The sequence below is a fragment of the Numenius arquata genome, chromosome 21 (genome assembly GCF_964106895.1).
Source record: "Numenius arquata chromosome 21, bNumArq3.hap1.1, whole genome shotgun sequence".
Classification (NCBI taxonomy): Eukaryota; Metazoa; Chordata; class Aves; order Charadriiformes; family Scolopacidae; genus Numenius; species Numenius arquata.
This window is the reverse complement of record NC_133596.1, coordinates 270,621-290,794: the sequence shown is the minus strand read 5'-3', so window position 1 is coordinate 290,794 and position 20,174 is coordinate 270,621. Positions and strand designations below refer to the sequence as shown.

Sequence of the window (20,174 nt, the reverse complement as noted above, 5' to 3'; positions counted from 1 at the left end):
CATATAGTACTGCTTGTATTGTTAATACACCAGAATCATGTCTGGATGATTATGTTAACATTTCTCTGTAACAATGTCATTGATGTGATAGGAAATCTAGCTTAGGAGAGTACTGTGTAAGCTGATTTTCAACAAGTTAATATTTCTTCAGTGTTGGACTCTAGTATGAAAAGTCCTTTTTCAGCAAAAAAGTAAGTGTCTTTCTTCATCATCCCAGAAAGATTACACTGGAAAGTGGAAAGTGAAATCAGAGCAGAGGATGACTCAGTATAACCATTCAGCAGAGCTCTCTCTCCAGAGCTCAGCAAATAAGTCATTAAATTTCACTGAAACGCCACTGGCTTTGGATGAAAGGACACTATTAGGGCTGAGGATCTCACTGTCAGTCCTTCTGTCTGTTATAACTTTGGCAACGATCCTTGCAAATGTTTTTGTTGTTATTACAATTTTTCTGACTAGAAAGCTCCACACACCTGCAAATTACCTCATTGGCTCCTTGGCAGTGACTGATCTCTTAGTGTCTGTCCTAGTGATGCCCATCAGTATTGCTTACACTGTCACCCACACGTGGGCCTTTGGCCAAGTGTTGTGTGATATCTGGTTATCATCAGACATCACGTGCTGCACAGCCTCAATCCTACACCTCTGTGTTATTGCACTGGACAGATACTGGGCTATCACAGATGCTTTGGAGTATGCCAAACGCCGGACCGCTGGCCGAGTAGCACTCATGATTGCCGTGGTCTGGATGATATCTATTAGTATTTCTGTGCCACCATTTTTCTGGAGGCAAGTGAAAGCTCATGAAGAAATTGCAAAGTGTACTGTGAACACAGATCAAATTTCCTACACAATTTATTCCACTTGTGGAGCTTTCTACATCCCAACTGTCCTCCTCCTGATACTGTATGGCAGAATTTACGTAGCGGCTCGATCCAGGATTCTGAAGCCACCCTCATTATATGGGAAACGCTTTACTACTGCACACCTGATTACTGGCTCTGCTGGGTCCTCCCTCTGCTCCATTAATGCTAGCCTTCATGAAGGGCATTCCCATTCAGGTAGATCCCCAATATTTATCAATCACGTTAAAATAAAACTTGCAGATAGTGTCCTTGAAAGGAAAAGAATTTCTGCTGCAAGAGAAAGGAAAGCCACCAAAACTTTAGGCATTATTCTGGGAGCTTTCATTTTCTGCTGGCTGCCTTTTTTTGTCATGTCTCTAGTCCTACCGATCTGCCAAGATGCTTGTTGGTTTCATCCCATCCTGCTGGACTTTTTTACATGGTTAGGTTACTTAAACTCATTGATCAATCCAGTCATTTATACAGCTTTTAATGAAGAATTTAAGCAGGCTTTCCAAAAACTAATACATTTCAAAAAGTGTTCGTCTTGATCCTCTCCTGTTGTGCTACTGACCCTTGTGCAATCTTGTAGCCTACCTGGAAGCTTTCTGTGCTTTTATTCCTAAGGTACAGAGTAGTAATTGCCATCTCTGCTGCCACCCTGTGCTGTGCATGTAACTGGGATCTTCTTGCCACTTCCTGTCTGGAATTCTGTATCTCATAACAGAACTTTGTGGGCTCTGCAGTGATCACTTGTGTATGTAAGATCAACACCTGAAGTAAGCTTTGTAACAAGTGAAGGCGTGTGAACCAGAGAGCTGAGTTTGTCTGATGAGATGATCCATTTCTGCCATGCCTTTGTAACCTGATGGGAGGAAAATGTGTGCATATTTGCAGAACATCAGTGTTCCTGCTGTATATTATTAACAATTCATGTAGGCTGAGAAAGTTTCTGGAGAACAGGATCTGATGTCTATATTTTCTATGGCATGTATACTATCTATTTGAAATTGATAAAACCTGTAACTTTTTCAGAAATTGTGTGACAGCTTGACTACGAGCAGCAGGGCATAGAAGACATTGCGCATATGTAAGTTCTGTGGATATTTCACGAATACTGCATTTGAAGCTATGCTTTTGGTGAACTGTAGAAAGAAAACAATTTATTTGAAATTATTTTTACACGTTTTATCATGAATAGAATAGCCAGTGCAGAAATACTACAAAATAAATAGCATGAAATTTATTGAAAAGTACCTCGATCTTATATTTCTGTTATTTAATTTTTTAATATATAACTTGGAGCTCTAGTCTCCCTTCTGGGCTGCCATCCCTGTGTCCAGGCCACTACCAGGTTCTACCCTTGTGGGACAGCTGGTATAGCACCACCAGTCCAGTGCTGGTCTGGTGGTAGCTGAGGTACGTAGGTATCACAAAAAGTTGGTATAGCCACCTCTGCTAGAATAATGGGATATACAGTCTCATATTGGGCCTGCAGCAGGGGACCTATGTGACTACATGAGATACAACTCCAGGGTCTTGCAGGGCCTTGTCACTCTAAAGAACCATTTATGGAGTCTGGGGGAAGGTCTCCTATCTTACATGGGACATGGCATATTCCAAAGCATTGGCATCTTCTAAAGGGGATAGACAAGCACCCGTTCCTTCTCAGAGGACACAGTCCGTGTTATTTTAGAACAGTCTTTTTCATCATGGGTCTGGGTGATACAGGTCTTCCTGGACACAGTAGTGGCTGAAGTCAGGGTTTCAGTTTCCTCATGTTGAGCTCGTGTGTTTCAAGAGCTGATGTTTAAAGACAGGTTTTGTGTTTCTGGGTCCACATCACATCCCCTACCAGCTGCTCAAGGATTCGGAGGAGCTTTCCTGTTTGACATTGACCCAGCAAAACAGAACTGCTTTTAAAATGACCCAGCAGCGCTGCCAGCAGGGGCTGACCCTCAGAACAAAGAGCATCCTGGAAAGTTTCCTGCAGGCATATAGCTTAAGCGCTAGTATGAGAATGCCCATGATACGACATCCCCTCATTCCCTCAGGAATCCTTTCCTGTCCCCCAGCAATTTAATCTAGGAGACAGCGACAGCCTGAAGAGTATGTACTTCCAGAAGTCACGGGATCAGACCCCTGCGGACTTTTTGCACTTCAGGCAAAGGTTTCCTGTCATGAAGACACTGGGTTTTGGGGGTATCTATGAAGTTTCTCCGCTTTTTCCCCAGCTGCTCTTTTGACGCTGTCCATCCTGTGCTTTCTCGACTGACCCCTTTTTCTACTCTGCTCGTCTGGCACAGCCCAGTGCCCCGAAGGGCGCAGGGTACAGGGAGAGTGTCACACAGCTTTAACTCCACAAACATACCTGTTTTACAGCTTGAAAACAAAAAGGACACAACTAGAGAAAGTGAATAAAGGACAAACCACGTAAATGATAGTCGGGGTCACAGTCAGAGCCCAGAATTCATTCATTGAGGTCTGGGGTCCTCAAAGACTTGAATGAATCAAAGATGGTTTCTCCGCCTCCCCTCCATCAGCCTGGCCAGCATAGTGCTGGTGTCTCCTGCTTTGTACCAGCCTCTGCTGAGAGCTAGAGGCTAGACTTCTCACTATATCGCTTCATGCTGCCAAAGGCAGGCCTTACCTTCAGCCAGGTCGCTTATGAGCTACTGTTTCTCTTCCAATCTCATGTTTCAGGATGTCATGCTAGCAGCGAGCCCTCAGATCACAGTGCTGCTGCAAAAACTTGGCAACAAGGCTGTCACTGGGTTGTCCAAATGATGCTGAATTTTGGCCTGCATTTCACTTAGGGAGCTTCTTCACAGTGTCCTTCAGGTGGCCTCATGCCTTGTTCTAACCTTGAAATCAGAGCCTTGGAGCAGCTGATGCCAACATCTCATTAGAAATACTGATAGAGGCAATCACAGTGTGTCATTCTTTGCTCAGATCTGGGGACATGCAATACATAGACTAATTCAGGTTGGAAGGGGCCAGGCTACTCAAGGTTTTATTCAGCCTTCCAAGGATGAGGACGCACAGCTTCTCTGAGTAACCTGTTCAAGTGCTTGTCTGTCCTCACGGTGGAAAAGATTTTCCTTATATCCAGCCTGAACTTCTCTTTTTTCAACTTATGTCTATTGTCTTGGTCTCCCACCAGTCACTTCCTCATAGGTCCTGGGGAAGCTGCTGTGAGGTTCCCTCATAGCCTTCTCCTCTCCAAACTGAGCCAGCCTGGTTCATTCAGCTTCTCCCTCTGCGTTCCTGGGGCAAGTTCTCCAGTCTAGTGACCATTATGGTGTCCCTCCATTGACCTCACTCTGATTTAGGTATGTCTTTCTTGTAGTTAGGCCCAAAACTGGACACAGTATTCTAATGTGGTCTAACAAGGGCTGAGTAGAGTAGGATAATCACTTCCCTTGATTTATTAGCTATACTTCAGCCAATACAGCCTTCTCTGCTGCCAGGGCACACTGCTGGCTCCTGCTCAGCTTGCTGTCTACCAAGACTCCCAGGTCCTTTCCAGCAGAGCTGCTACCCAGCCAGTCAGTCCTCAGCCTGTATCATTGCAAAGGGTTCTTCCTTCCCTGATGCGGGATTTTGCATTTGTCCTTGTTGAATTTCATAAGATTCCTGTTAGCCCCTTCCTCCAGCCTGCCTAGGTCCCTCTGAATAGTGGCTGTGCCCCTGACTGTATGTACTGGACCCTCCAGCTCAGTGTCATCTGCAGACTTGAGTGCACTCTGTCACCTCCTCCAGGCCATTGATAAAGATGTTGAACAGGACAGGTCCTAGGATAGCCCCCTCCAGTACTCTGCTTGATATCAGGCTGCCACCCATCCAGACCACAACATCCCACATTGGATGCAAGGATAATGTGGGAGTTATTGTTGAAAGCCTTGCTAAAGCCAAGGTAAATTACGCTCCTCTCTGCTCAGGCACAGACCCAGTAAATGTATCATACAAGGCAATCAGACCAGTCAGGCATGAGTTACCCTTTGCAAACGCATGCTGACTTTTTACCACCTTCTTCACTATGATCCTGCTCAGATCCAGCCTCCCAAGGCAATACAACTGAAGGCCACAACTTTCTAATTCTTTTTCAGACTGTTCAGACTGTGTTGTTAGAGAAAATCTCTGGGCAGGATGGCACAAAAGCAGGAGCCTGAAAGAGGACAGTCTGAGTGACCTCTGCAGCCCCTTGTAGCTTAGACCACAGAGAAAACTGTCTTCGGATAACAAGAGGAGGGGCACACGTTTTATGTCTGCTATGTGAGGAGTTCTAATAAATAGTGTTTCCCTGCTGTATCTTTATAGCAGGTGGCCAGTGGATTGAGATTCCTTCACTATTGCAAACAGTCCCAGAGAAGATGGCTCAAATGGATTAAAGACCAGTGGGCAAGTGGAGGTAGGGTATGTAGAAACCCAAGTCTTAGGGAAGTTCTTGAAGAAAAAGGCTTCCTCTTCAACTCATCCCTTTTGACTGAGGAATATTATCTCTGCTTCTATGCCAATGCTCTGAGCCTGCTCTTTGTGAATGACCTGGTGTCCTCTGTTTCCTCCAACTATTCAGATGGGCATCTGGAACCTTTCAACCCACCATCCATCCCATAACTCCTGGATCATGAGCCGCTTGACTTTTCCCAGGCCTATGATAGTTCCTAACTAGAAAATTTTGCCCTCTTTGTACATATACAAATGAAGCTGGGAGGAGGGAAAGGAGAGGAAAACCTTGATACTACAGTCCAGTATTTAGAACACACCTAGAAAGCAGAAGACACAGAGCCAAGTCTGTTCTCTAATAAGTAGTAGATGGTATATGCACAGTAGAATTACTTCAGCAGGTGAAACTGTGAACTTTGTCCTTCAGTATCTGGGGAGTGACATTGTTTAAAAACAGGCTTCCCAGCAGAGTATTTTGGTCATTGATTTAGAGGATTGGCATTTTCAGGAAAGAGCTGGGTTGGCATCAGTACCCAAAGCCAAGGAAAGTTCCCAGCTGAGAATCCTGGGACAGTAAGGACCTGTGCATGGGGATCTGGAGGCCAAATGCCTCCACAGAATTTCTCCTGGTGGTTCACCTGCCCAATGTGAATATTAAAACCACAGATAATGGTCCTGGAAGGGTCTTTGAGAGGCCAACAATTCCCATTGCTCTATCTGGCTCAACTATGCTTTTGTCCTTTTCCTGTCTTGCTTACTCCTAAAGATTTCCAATGATGAACAGAATGGCAAAATACAGCACAGGAAGATGATCCACTACTATTCTTTGGGTTTTTATAAGATACTGTTTAATTCAAGAGCAAACTAGGCCCTTTCATTGATTAGATTATAGGCTAATTTGCAAAAAGGCACATGGTCTAATATTACACCATTCTGAATGCTGGTAAATATTTGATATAGTGCTTCAGGAACTCATATTGGAAAAAGCAGTGATATGGAACTGGCACAGGAAAACACTAGCTAAGCATCATAAATGAAAGATAAATAACATCCCATAGCCTCCGAGTTGAAAGGAGGAGGCTATCATGTCACAGAGATCAATGTCCATATTTACCATGTCATTAATGCTCTGTGGATCACAGTCACGAGTGCAGAAGTGCATTTCACAGAAGGTACGAGGGCTGCATGATTTCTAACTGCCTCTCCAGTGAAGCTCTTGCAATATTGGGCACACAGGTAAGCTAAACCACTTTTTTTTTTTTAATTTGTATAGAAGTACGTATTGTGGTTGTCCAGCAGATAGTTCTTTCAATGATAATGTGGAAAATATTGAAAACAGAAGAAATAGCTAAATAAAAGACAAAGGATGCGTGTTCACTGCAACACCATGCAAATAAATTTCAGTGCAGGTTATTCCTACAAGTGGGGAAGGGGATGAGCATCAGCAATGAGGAGTCACCATGACTGAAGGCCGGCAAGGCAATGAAAGTGGAAGCTGATCAGTCCTCACAGAACAAGCCTGAATCTTGCAACATGAAGGGAGGATGGTCATGGAAAGTGTGTGAGTTGAAGCAATACTGCTATGCTTACCAATCCAAAGATGGTTCCTTGTGAGTGGAGTAGGGAGGAACAAATGTTGTATTCATAGAATCATTGAATTGTCTAGGTTCGAAGGGACCTTTAAGGTCATCTAGTCCAACCATCAACCTAACTCTGATAAAAAAAAAAAAACAAAAAAACAAAAACAAACCACATCACTAAGCCATGTCACTAAGCACTACGTCAACCCATCTTTTGAATACCTCCAGGGATGGTGCCTCAACCACTTCCCTGGGCAGCCCATTCCAATGCTTAATAACCCTTTCCATGCAAAAAATTTTCCTAATATCCAATCTGAACCTCCCCTGGCACAACTTGAGGCCATCTCCTCTTGTCCCATCACCTGTTCCTTGGGAGAAGAGACCGACCCCCACCTCTCTACACCCTCCTTTCAGGGAGTTGGAGAGAGCGAGAAGGTCTCCCCTCAAGCCCCCTTTTCTCCAGGCTGAACACCCCCAGCTCCCTCAGCCTCTCCTCATAAGACTTGATCTCCAGACCCCTCACTGGCTTCGTTGCCCTTCTCTGGACCCACTCAATGTCTTTTTTGTGGCCCAAAACTGGACACAGTACTCGAGGTGGGGCCTCACCAGTGCTGAGTACAGGGGGACAATCACCTCCAGAGTCCTAGTCACCACGCTGTTCCTGATACAGGCCAGGATGCTGTTGGCCTTCTTGGCCACCTGGGGAAACTGCTGGCTCATGTTCAGCTGACAGTCAACCAACTGCCTTTTCTGCCAGGCAGCTCTCCAGCCACTCTTCTGCAAGCCTGCATGGAGTTGGTGTGACCCAAGTGCAGGACCCGTCACTTGACTTTATTGAACCTCATCCCATTGGCCTCGGCCCATCAATCCAGCCTGTCCAGCTCCCTCTGTAGAGCCTTTCTACCCTCCAGCAGGTCGACACTCCCACCTAACTTGGTGTCATCTGCAAAGTTACTAAGGGTGCACTCGATCCCCTTGTCCAGATCATTGATAAAGATGTTAAAGAGAACTGGCCCCAATATGTGTAAGACTACTCCCTCTGCAGTAAACCTTGAGAGCCCTTGAAGGAATGTCAGGAGGGATGGCTGCAGTTATGGTTCCTGTGCAATTTCCATTAAGACAATCCAGCAATGGGTGCTAAGTAGCTCTTATCACTCAGAGGTAAGGAATTCCCATCACCTTCAGCAAAAGTAATTTCACTTTTCTGAATTCTCTTTCAATACAACCAAGATGCTTCTGTTGAAAATGCAAATGACAGACGCATTCCATACACTTGTTGTCAGTAACAGATTTTGCGTTCATCACCGGTCAAACAGAAGGAAGGTAACAGTAGTGCATAGTGAAGGTAAGAGCCCTCTCAGCCAGATTTCCTCTAAGTTACCTTGTTCATATACATACCACATCCAGCTACTGGTGACAACAGCCACATTCTCACAGCAGTTGTGTTGCCAGCGTCTGTTTCTGAGGGGAGGTCCTTTTCCCTAGATTGCCAAGGTCCCTCTGAGCAGCAACCCTGCCCTGCAGCATAGCAATAGTTCTCCCCAGTTTGGTACTGTCTGCAAACTTGCTGGGAGTGCAAGACAGCTCATTGACCAGGCCATTAATAAAGACACTATCAAGCTATCAGTGTGCATCCCTGAAGGATGCCCCTAGCAACTAGTTGCCAGTTGGCAACTGGATATGACCCCTTCAGCTCAACTGTTGATTCACTTCACACTCCACTTACCCAGTCCAAATCTCACCAACTTGCCTACAAGTAGACTGTGGGAGACCATGTCAAAGGCCTTGATAAAGTCAATTCTAAAATCAATCAATACAACATCCAGTGCCCTCCTGTTTTCCACACAGGCTGTTGTCTCATTGTAGAAGGTAATCAGGTTGGTCAGGCACAACTGGCCCTTGGTAAATCCCTGCTGGCTGTTCCCAGTCACTTTCTTGTCCTTGATGTGCTTCGAAATAGCTTCCAGAAGGATGTGCTGTCCAGTCTTCCCAGGGACTGAGTTGAGGCTGATCAGCTCATAGTTGCCTGGATCCTCCTTCTTGCCATTCTTGACAACAGGTATGACATTTGTCTTTTCTCAGTTATCAGGAACTTTTCCCAATCGCCAGGACTTTTCAAAGATGATAGAAAGCAATCTTGAAATTACAATTGCAAGCACGCTTGGCACCCTCAAATGCTTCCCCCTCTGGTCCCATGTATAGGGCTAATTCAGCAGATGTTTTCAAGATGTCTGCTCCAGGAAGGGGTGAAACACCCCCTAAACTCAACTGACTTTAATGACAGTATTTCCACTATGTAGGAAGGAAGACTGAAATGAGACTTGTATGAAAGAATCTGTAGTGGAGATGTCTTAATGTATTCAGACAAACCCCGCTCTCAGTGTGTGCAAATCCTGTTTGTTATTCCCAGCAATTGCCACTCCCCATCCTGGTATTCTCCAGACATGTCAGGTTCTGGCTCCTTAGAAGCTGGTGAAGACAGATATGAAGATCCTTAGTCTGAGGAGAACTCTCACTGTAATGCCACAGCATATGCTTCTTGACCAAGAGGAAGATGGCAGCAGAATGAACTGAGTAAGACACAGACTTGCTTCTGATGTTGCTGCTTGCTTCTCAGTGCCTTCGCTACTGTACCTTGATATGGCTGCAAGCTCCTAGGGGAGGTAATGATGGTATCTTGCTGATCTAGGAACAAGAAACAGTTACACACACAAAAAAAAGCAAACGCAACAAAACTCATGCTGGTTGCCATATAGAGTGCTGATAATGAGGTAAGACTAGCAAGCTATGCAGCACTGCTGCCCACATGAACATGCATCTGTTTCTTTTTTCCTGCTTACTGTGTTTAATAATATTCCTAAACTCTGTGTGGCACCTAGCACAGCCAGAGCTCCATCTCTGTCAGGAGCTTTTAGAAACTAATTCAGTAAACATCAGGATGTTATGAGGTTATAAATACTTAAAGCCTGAATACCTGGAATCGGGTAATAACAGGCGAATCTACGCTTCCATTTAAAAAAATCTAGTCTTACTTTGCAGAGAGAAGCAAGAAATTTTGAATTGATGGATACTACTGGCTCAGAAAATAGTGGGTTGATTCAGCTCACTAAACTGGCAGAAGACTATTCACTCTGTGTCTGCCAGTTTAATGAACTGAACAAATGCCAGAACTGGCACAACAGAAGCAGCACAGACTTACAAGTAGTTTCAGGAGGAGGGAAGCAGAACTGCGTGTATGATCATCAGCAAGCTGATCAACTTTGACACCTCATTTAAATTCACCATAGAAACAGAGGAAGTACAGAATAGCAAGAATATCTGAAGAGTTGGTTCAGGGACTTCATGAACTGGAAGATGACTCAGATAAACATTTTTAATAGCCAGTGAGAAATCTGTTCACTGTGAGCTTGTCTAATCCCTTTTCAACCTCATGTCTCTGGTGTTCATGGCATCCTGTGGCCATCCACTTCTTATGTTACCAAGCTGTGCATAAACTGCATGAGCTACTTCTGTTTGTTTAAACCTACTACACCCATATGGTCCTCTGTTGTTAGATAACACTGACAGCTTCTGTTGCTTCTTCATATTATTCATGGTTTTATGGGTGTTTATCATCTCCCCTCCCCACATAATTTCTGGTCATATCTGCCCATATTACTTACATCCTGTACCCTTGGAACTAAACCACCTTTTCTATCAAGTACCATAAGAAGAGGAGGCTGCCACTCCACAGTAAGAGTCTTCTGGGTAAGAGACTGCTGCTTCCCTCCCAGCTTTAACCCACCCTGCTATCCATATCTGCCCACCCTGAGCAAATGCAGGCCACCAGCAGTGTACCTGCTGCCACACCTCCTCCTCCATGCCCCTGTGCCTCTGCCCCTCTCCCTTTTCCAGCCTCTGGGTAGCTTTGCCTGCTCCCGGTCCCCTTTACTCTTCAAGTGTGAGTTGGATTCCCCTACTTTGTTCTCATCTTCCCTGCCAATTGTATACCTCTTGTTCAGCAAAACCAGTCCAGTTAAGAGCTGGGTCTGCCTCCTCACCTTGTTGCATCCCCCATTCCACTTGTCCCTTTCTGTCCTTTTGCCTGGTGCTTACATTGACCGCACTAAGTCTCCATGAATAAAAAGCAAAAAAAATATTGCTCCTTTCCCTCAGAGCAGCCAGAGCTTCCTTGTTTCTCCTTTTTTCCTTTTCTCTGAGATGCCTGCTCAGGCAGCTGCAGCCCTGTTGCCACAGCCACTGTGTCACCAGCTGCAGCCAGGCCACTTCCTCACCACCTTCAGCAGGCAGGGTGTCTCCCATACAGACCTGGAGGTCTGACAATTGTCATTCCCTGGTTTTCCACTCACTGTCTCTTTCTCACACAGGAGTCCCCACCCACACGTTGGTTCAGATGCCGCCTTGGTTCTGAAAGGGGTTCTTCCTCCACCTTTATTTGCCCTCAGCTCAGTTTGTTCCCCCACACCTCGCCTCGCCCGCCTCCCATCACTCATGCTGGGTGTAAGGACTGAACCCTCTGCCTTGCACTTTCCTTCCAGCAGTAGTTCATTGTCCAAATGCTGCTGGCATCTTCTTGCACAGGAGGCCGAAGAGCATCCTTCCCAGTCCATAGTGAGCGTTCCACTCTTGATTGCATTACTGCATGAGGAGGACTCGCCAAGACCTGGGGCATGGTTGCAAATGGCTATCACTTAGCTTGGAAGGACTGGTGCTGGGTTTCCAAAACCCAAAGAAGGGTGCCAGCACCACTGCTAGAAACCTGTCTTCCCCAGATGTCCCCTCTGCTAAGTAGCCCTCCTGGGTGCCAGTAAGGATCCTGCACAGACTGCTGCAGCTAGCGGACACTGCTAATGACAATGGCCAGGTAGGATCCAGACAGGTGGTATGGAGGATACACGAAGGAGAGGTCCTGCCTTGGGGAGACACATTCCCTTTTTTGTCCCTTCTTGTCTCGTCCTCTCCTGAACGTGTTCCCCTGGAGCCCCTGAGTCAATCTCAAACTTCCATATTCATAATGATGGGGACTGAACTATAAACAAGGACGGTGAATGCACACTGTGAGACCTGCGACTCCCTTCTGCCCTGGGACAAGGCTTCCTCCACAGCATATCAGGAGCGGAGCTGTGAGGAGGTCAATGTCCTTGTCCTCCTGGAGGCCATGGTGTGGGAGGTCTCAAAATCCTTGGTCAGTGCTAGAACAGGGTTGGGCTTCAGGGAGAACTCCTCTTCAAGAGTTGTGACTTAGCTGCCATTTCCAAAGTGTGATCTCTGCAAACCAGGGGAACTTTTGATAGTGCAGCCAGGGCCCAAGAGCAGAGCTTTGGGCCTTCAGGATGTCCCTGAAGGATGAAGCCTTTTGGTGAGCATCCAGCACATATCAGCTGGGCCTGTCAAAGGTTAAGGGTGCCAACCAAGCCCTGCTGCTGGTCCCACTCATTACATACAGCCTTCTACGTGATGGTGCTGCTGAGCCTGGCGGTACAGAGAGGCCCTTTGCCTCACCCTTGTCCTACCCTGGATCCCACAGGCGCCCCACCACCAGCAAAGTGCCAACATGTGGCATGCTGTCAGGTAGCAGCTGGCACAGAGCTTTCACAATGCCTTCCTTGCCCTTGGGGAGCAGTTGTTTGATGAATGATTTTCCTGGTCACAAGGATGCACCATGAAATGTCAAAACCAAGCATCACTAAACACCTTGGCGTCTCAGGTCATTTTTTGTACTAACAAGAAACAGAATCACTGAATGGTAGGGATTGGAAGGGACCTTTAGAGATCATCCAATCCAACCCCCTGCTAAAGCAGGTTCACCCACAGCAGGTTGCACAGGATTGTGACCAGGCGGGTTTTGAATATCTCCAGAGAAGGAGACTTCACAACATCCCAACACTATCATGTTCTCAGCGTTGCATTCCTGCAGGACAGCAATGGCAGTGCAGCTCCCGAGCCTACAAGGGGGAGGCTAGAGGAGGAGAGAGACCACTTTCACCAAAATCTCTGTGATAAGTGGAGAACGTGTTATCCTCATATCTATGGACAAAGCTGTGCTGTTATTTACACACCTGCACCTCAATGCTAGGCCCAGGATATGTGCACTTCAAGAGGTGTCGAAGTGCACGTATCCTGACAATTGAAGTGTCCCGCACTTGAAGTGCCTGTATCTGACACTTCCTCAGATGTTTGGATCCACATGGAACCTGCACACGGATTTTACGACAGTGAATCAACAGGGCTGCACTGGGGTAGAACTGCTTGGCCACTCAGGATCTCTCATGGGTGACTGCTCTCTGGGGCATGTTGGCCTAACCAGACTCAAACACCCATGTTTGGATGGAGACAAACACATTGATTTCCTACCAACTGCAGTACATTTATATTTTAAGTTTAAACATCTTGCAGGATGTCTAAACCTCTCCAATGCAAGGGTGGCTTGTCTTGTAGGCCCCAGCTGCTGCCTATGAAGGCTGCTGTAACTTTGGGCCAGACAGATGCCAGCTCTTGGCACTTGAACCTATTGAAAATCATGGGCTTTGCACGGTGCTCTTTCTATCCAGAAAGAAAATGCTGGATTTTTTCTCACAAAGGCTGTGTCTACAGTCACCATCAGGTCTACACCTTCCAACACTGCCATAAACATCTATCTACTGCAGACAGCCTGTATGGAGCGCTCTGGTATACGCTTCTCTTTAACCACACACCAGAGCCTGGCAGCCATTTTGCATCCACCTGAAAGACCATCCCAAAAACATCCTTTCAGACCTCCACAGAATGCTGAAGTACTCTTCAGATCCAGTTTTGCTACAGACACAAAAGAGGATGTAAAGATTTTCTTGAATAATCCCCATTACAAAAACCTACCTTCATATGCACGTGGTGGTTGTCCCTGGAAGACTGACACTGGATCTGGCCAGTGTCATCAACATCGGATACTTCCTGAACTACCTTCAGCAAGATCAAGTAGATTCCATTATGCTGACTTTGCATATGGGGTGGTCCACCCACAGCATTTCTCAATTAATTGATCCAGAAGATGAATGTGTTCCACATGTCCTGTTTTGCTCCTACTGTGAGCAGGTTCTGCAGGACCAATGCCACCTGAGCCACCTTCACCTCTGGCCTCATAACCAGAGGTTTTGGACTCCAAACATCTCTGTGCCCTAAATTCCTTCATGTTCTCCATACTGAGAACTTGATACAGAGTTGGATCTTCTCTATTTGGCTGCACCCACCCATATCCAGAGAGGCAATTAAGACTTTTGATACACTTTCAGCTGTTTTCACTGTGGGAACTAATGAGGACAACAGCAAGTAGATTATGCCTGAGGAATAGTAGAAAAATATGCCAAACATGTAACAACACTTTCCCAACACCTCTTCAGGTTCTTTAGTCACAGGCGGCATCATTGTGGTCCCCTGACAGCAATTATCTTCCCCTCATTTGTTTCACGCTTGTTTGAAATACTTAGGAATGTTTGGTGCCCATATCATGCTGCAGCAGTGAGTTTCACCATAAACTCTATGAAAAAGTACTCCAGCACACTCTCTACCAGTACAGCAAATCCAAGGACATGGAAGGCAGCCTAGGCTCTAATGTACTCAACCCCCAGCAAGCTTAGAGCACATGCATTTAGCACATGCTAAAATAAAAAACCTTTTTTTTTTCCATTTCATCTCCTAGTTACACCCAGCTATGCCATTGCTAGATGGATTGCAAGAGCTGCCATTTTATTAGCAAATCTCCCTCATGACAGTTTGCAAATTAGAAGTAGTATCTGTAAAGCAGAGAACCAAAAAACTGTGGAATGTGGTTGTACTTCAGAGCGCATCTAACATGCACCTCTGCTGCTGAATGCTGGTGTGCGGGTGGAGTTTCAGGAAAGCAAATACCTTCCCCAGCTAGAATGACTGTCCGCAAGCCCTCCCTCAGTCTGCCTACAAGTAAGGTCCTATTCATTCTGCACCTTTGTGCACCTTTTACCTATTTGAGCTGTAAACCTAGAAAACTCACTTTAAAGTGTTGACTCAGAACAAGTATATTTCACACTGTGCTATGGAAACAAAGAGTAGTATTTTAACTCAGATAAAATGTCCGGATTTTATCAGACAGATGGACAATATTCTGTCAGTGTTACAAGCCAAATCACATAGTGCTCAAAGCGTCTTCCTTTTGCATTGTCTGGCAGAGTTGGAAATACACTTTTATCTAGCATACCTACTGGCAAAGGGGAAGGATGCATCCCAGACTGCTACGTCCAGCGGCATGGCTGGGACTAGATGGGCTCACGGCTGCTGACTGGATCCCCTGTGACTCAGCTGGGCACCTGCGGCCCAGTGCTACGCAACGCTCCTCAGCGTCACCCTCACCTAACTCCTGGGGTTTTGCCTACAGCCGAGTGACACTTTGAGCAGCTTTTCCCGGCTACTGCTGGAAGGTCTCTTGTCTCTGATTCCACCTAAACATCTTTGCGCACCCCAGAGGTGGAAACAGCCACAGCCGAATCCCCACTTGATTCAACGCCAACACCACTTTCCAAGAGACAAACACAGAAAGGGAGTTGATACGAAGGCCCTGAAGGACAAACCTCTCAGCACCATTTAGCATACGGCCCTCTGCCCTGATTTTTGGGAGACAAGAGACCCTCTTGTATCTGCCTCACATTTCAGGGCAGAGGGGAGCGCGTGCAACAGCACCGGCAGTGTCCACCGCCCAACCGCCCCCTCCAGAACCCTGAGGCGGCGGCGGTCCCGGGAGGAACCACCAAGGGACTCGGTCTGGAGGGCTCTCCACAGACCCACGGGGAAACCCCTCATCGGGCGGCTTCATCTTCCCCCCGTCCCGCAGCCGTCCCACGACACCCACCCCCGGCTTCCCCGTTTCCCTCCCGGGGCACCTCAGAAGGTGGCAGCCCCTCGGCGCTAACAGGAGGTCACCCCCAGCCCCGGTCACGGCCTGCCCCGCTCCCCCAAAAATGGCCGACGCTCCCTCACCGCCCTCTCCCAGAGCCGGGGGAGGGCGTCGCGGAGCTGCACCGCGTCCGGGCCGGGCCCGGCAGCCCCCGCCCCGCTACCCTTGACGTCAAGCACCGCCCGGTCCCCCGTCCCTCCCCTCATTGTCAGCGCCCGCACCCGCCGCCCGAGCCTGGAGCCCGCAGCGGGCTGCGGCTGCCCAAGCCCGGGCTGTCCTGCCGGCGGGAAGGGAGACCGGCCGCTCCCCGCCGCCCAGGTAGGCAGAGGTGGGCGAGGAGGGGGCGGGCGGGGGGTGCCGCGGCCCCGCCAGACCGGCGGGACGGGTAGGAATTTGAGGCATCCGCTTTGTCTCCGCGGACGGCAAACTGCCTTCCCTGCCCGGGCGGCCGCCTCAGGGCCGGGTCGTCCGCTGTGTGGCGGCGGCGGGGGGATCCTACCACCGCCACACCGCGGGCGACCCGGCCCTGAGGCGCCCGCCGGGGCCTCGGCTCTCCCTCGGAAATGGGGCCGCCGTCGGGCTCCTTCCGACGTGACCGGAACAGCCGCTTTCCTGACCGGAGAAGCGGCCCCACCAGCGCCCGGTCCCCGCCCGGGAAGGGCACGGTCCCTCAGGGCTGCCTTCGGAGAAGGTCCTAAACCCTCCGGTGTTGCGCCCTTGAGTTGTGGTGTCGTTGAGATTTTGGAGGTTCCATGCGCTCTATTTCTGTGAATAACCGTATTTTTTTTTTCTTGTTGCAGCCACATACTCACTTTCCTGTTGCTTATTTTTTCTGAATTCCTCTTTCTTTCCTCAGCCCACCCACATTTATTGTATAATTAATAATGTTCTCCCTTTTTTACATGAGTTTTTCCAATGCTCTGCCTTTGTTAATCACTTTAGCCTTCTTTGCTCCCCCATCGTGAGGGAATTCATTGATGGAGCATTGTGAAACCTTCCTTTTTCTCTTCATAAAATTTCTTAAAAGTACCACATTTGGCTTTGCCGGGTGTCCCTCATGCTGGTGTGCGAAGCAAGTGGAGTTGCAGACATTTGGTGGTTGTCCTTGGTGACCGCACTTTCATTGCAAATCTGCATTTTTCTTTTTATCTTCTAATGCTACATCTGAAGCCTTAAAACCAATTAAACACAAGTTAAAGTGACCATCTTAACTAATTGGCACATTCGAGTTAGGTGCAGTGGGATTAGATTTTAATTGTTGTGTAAATTCTGTTAAAGTCTTCCACAAAAATCACAGGAAAGAGTGCTCGTCATTGCAGCCTGCGTTGGGGTTGTTCCTTATCAAGTCTCCAGCTGAGGGCAAGCACCTCCCCGCACGGTCCCACACATCCATGACAGCCAAAGGGGGAAGTATTTTTACAACCCTGGAGTAGTCTCAGTAATTCAGAGCTTTGGGAAAAAAATGCAGTTACTTACCACATGCCTACAGTCTCTTGGCAGAGATATGCATCTGCTGGATCACGAGGAGGGACAGTGTTCCTCAGTGCTACTGCTCTCTGTGTGAGTTCCAAACCTACAGCTATGTGCTCTGGTCAGTTCATGCAGCCTATGGCCAGCCGGTGCGTTTCGCTAGAGGCAGCGTGCTCCGTGGCTGTCTCGTGTCCGCAGCACTCGCAGGAGCATAATTCCTGCATTGTATCAGCTCTGCGGTGGTAAGGACAGCAGAAAACAGTTGGCAGTGGCTGCCAGGCTGACCGCCACCCCGAGGGAGCAATGGGGTGCAGGACCCCTGGCCAGGAGCAAGGCAGGGCAGCTGGGGCAGCCAGCCCTCTGTGCCAGGCCAGGCACTGCGGGGAGGAGGAGGGCTTGGAGAGCCGGGTGCTGCGTTTCTTTTGAATGTGTGGCTGAAAGCTCCTGCATGCAGGAGTGGATTGGGTTATGGGGGTGTGGGAGAACGGAGCAATTCAAGAGTAGGCAGGACCCCGTTAACTAAACCCTGTGCCTGCCCGGAGCAGGCCTTCAGCCTCAGCATCCCCAAATCCTATAAATGGTAAAGTTTCTTCACCCCGGTACAGGTCAATCTGACCGATTTGTACTTTCTAGGAGGTCAAAATAAGTTACAGCAATGTGGAGTCTTCACTAGCTCTCTGTCTTCCTCTGTGCTCTGAAAATTTGACCCAACTGAGAGTAAGTTACTGAATTTATTTAACATGAGTTAGGATGTGTAGACAAAAATAGCTTTTGTTAAAAAAATACTCTCAAATGTGGCTATTACCAGAAATGGTAATGTTTAAAAGCCTGGTATGCCTTAGAATCTAGACCACATTATTTTGTTTGTTAAAATGGGTTGGTGATTACATCTTTGAGCATGACCTTACTGTAACACAGGCACTCTGAGGTTGTGCTAAACCCTTCCTTCCATCGAGGGCTGCGGTCGGTGAGGAACCAGACAATATGTGCCTCCTTCCTCATCGAGGCTTTTCAGAAAGTGTGGCTGGCATGACTGAGCCAAATAAAAAAATAGGACAATTTTGATAAAATCGTTACATTAAAATGAAGCAACTAATGTTTTTAGGAAGCCATTTGGATTGGAAGATTCGCATGATGGGGCTGATTAGTAGCAATAATATGTTTTGCACTAACTAGTGCAGTGCAGGTCATAGGAACCCTTAAAATGTATTGGAAGGGAGGGCGCTACTTGTGGTGGTTATGGCTTTGTTAGTGACATCTTCACAAGTCTAAGGACTATTGTACAGTCATTTTGCCTTGTGTAATATTTGGATCTGCATATGTGAATAAGAAAGCACGAGTGTTTAAATGCTTGGTGAGAGCTGATGGGCAAGTGAGGGTTGCCAGCAATTCCTGCATCCCTGGTGCTGGTGGTCTGCTTCACCCTTCCATACTGTTATTCCCTCTGCTTTAGGCAGGCTACGTCTTTGGAGGGCTTTGAGTCCCTTAATTTGATCTCCTCTTCTCTGTGGAGAGGTGGGATTCATCTCCCTGTCCAAACTCAGCTTTTTACCAGACTAACGGAAAGGCAGCCTTCTGCTGGTGGTGGCTGCGGCCACCCCCTGCAGATACTGTGGACAGTCATATCTCTCTGGATTTCAGAGTTTAGAGTTGGTGGGAGAATCAGGTTTTGGTGGAAAACCCATAAATGGCTTGCCTTTAATTCGCCAGATTTAGGAACTTTCATAACCACCCTGACTACGAGAAGGCACTGCAGGCAGGTCATTCCCACAGAGTCAGTGAAGTTTGGGTTGATTCAGCAGCCTGAAAATCAAAGCATTTTTTAAATTATCCAATACGAAGTGTGGCATTGGATGTCAGCCACCGAAATATGGCAGTTCAGGCCTTAATCTTTTTGTGTCTCTGGCTTTGTCTTTGTAGGTTTTGGTAGCGATCTTCCTCTTCCCAGGCCCTAATCTGGGCAGATAAGGGGTTGTAAGGCACAGTTCAGCCCTGTGTTCTTTAACCCTCCCAGGGTGGAGTAAGATATGCAGGTGCAACAAGCAGCCTTGCCTGAGCGCACCAGCAGTGTGCACAGGAGCATAATCACCCTCCATGGCCAGTTTCTGTTTCCTTCTCTGTCAAACAGAGCTGAGACTATTTCGGTGCTTTCTTGCAGTGGTTGTGCAGTAAATTTAACGTTTGCATTCCTGAACATTTGAGGTTCTCACAGAAACACAATCCGGAAAGGTGAATGCACAGTAAAGGGCTGTTTAGAAAATGGGTTTTAATATTATACTTAGCAATCAGCCTGCTATACAGCCTTTTGCCGTGAGAGCTGGTTAAGCTCAGCTGATGGTGGTACCCATTAGGGTCCACACCAATAGCCCTAGGAACAAAATGGATAATTTATTTGCTTAGGAATTGCCAAAATACAGAGCTATAGTGTAAGGAAACATCAGCGGCTAAGTTTGTTTCTGTGTGGCACTGGGCAGATGAGAGCTGCTGCTCACTGCTGCAGCTCTGTCAACTTGGAGGAGAGACGGAGATTTTCACATCCTCTCCAGCCACAGCTTCGGGCAGCGCTGCATCAGTGCAGGTGGCACTGTGGCTGGAGAGGGTGCATTTGCCTTTCCCCTCATCCCAGCTGTTTTCTCCTCTGGGTGCCCTTTCCAGCCCTATCCCAGCAAATGCAAACTCCATGCAGCCATGTGAAATTAACCATCAGCTTCCTCCCCACCGCCTTTAACCCTCCCTAATTCCCAGCCTGGCTGCAGGGTTGGTTTTGTCTGGTCAGGGCAAGGGAGCGTGGGGCTAGAAGAGGGCAGGCGCAGTGCAGGGCTACCTAACAATGACTGTAAAACTTCAGTCTGAGGATCTAGTCCAAAGTCTGTGAGGTCACTTATGCAGTGATATCATCCCCTGGGCACATTCATTGCTGCCTGTGTTTGT

At 47.6% G+C, this 20,174-nt stretch overlaps 2 protein-coding genes across 2 annotated transcripts in view; both read left to right on the top strand.

The window, feature by feature from the left end:
- Nucleotides 1-259: 259 nt before the first annotated feature.
- On the top strand, nucleotides 260-1,396 carry HTR1D (5-hydroxytryptamine receptor 1D). Its single transcript, XM_074162016.1, has one exon. The coding sequence runs from the start codon at nucleotides 260-262 to the stop codon at nucleotides 1,394-1,396; it is 1,137 nt and encodes a 378-aa protein (XP_074018117.1).
- Nucleotides 1,397-16,003: 14,607 nt separating this feature from the next.
- Nucleotides 16,004-20,174, top strand: part of LUZP1 (leucine zipper protein 1) — a 39,136-nt gene continuing 34,965 nt past the window's right edge. The window contains exon 1 of the mRNA XM_074161970.1: nucleotides 16,004-16,091. The gene's annotated coding sequence lies outside the window, so the exon portion shown is untranslated. The remainder of the gene's footprint in view (nucleotides 16,092-20,174) is intronic.

Excerpts from the sequence above, each read along its gene's own strand:
- HTR1D (XM_074162016.1), top strand. The coding sequence starts at position 260 with ATGACTCAGTATAACCATTCAGCAGAGCTCTCTCTCCAGAGCTCAGCA.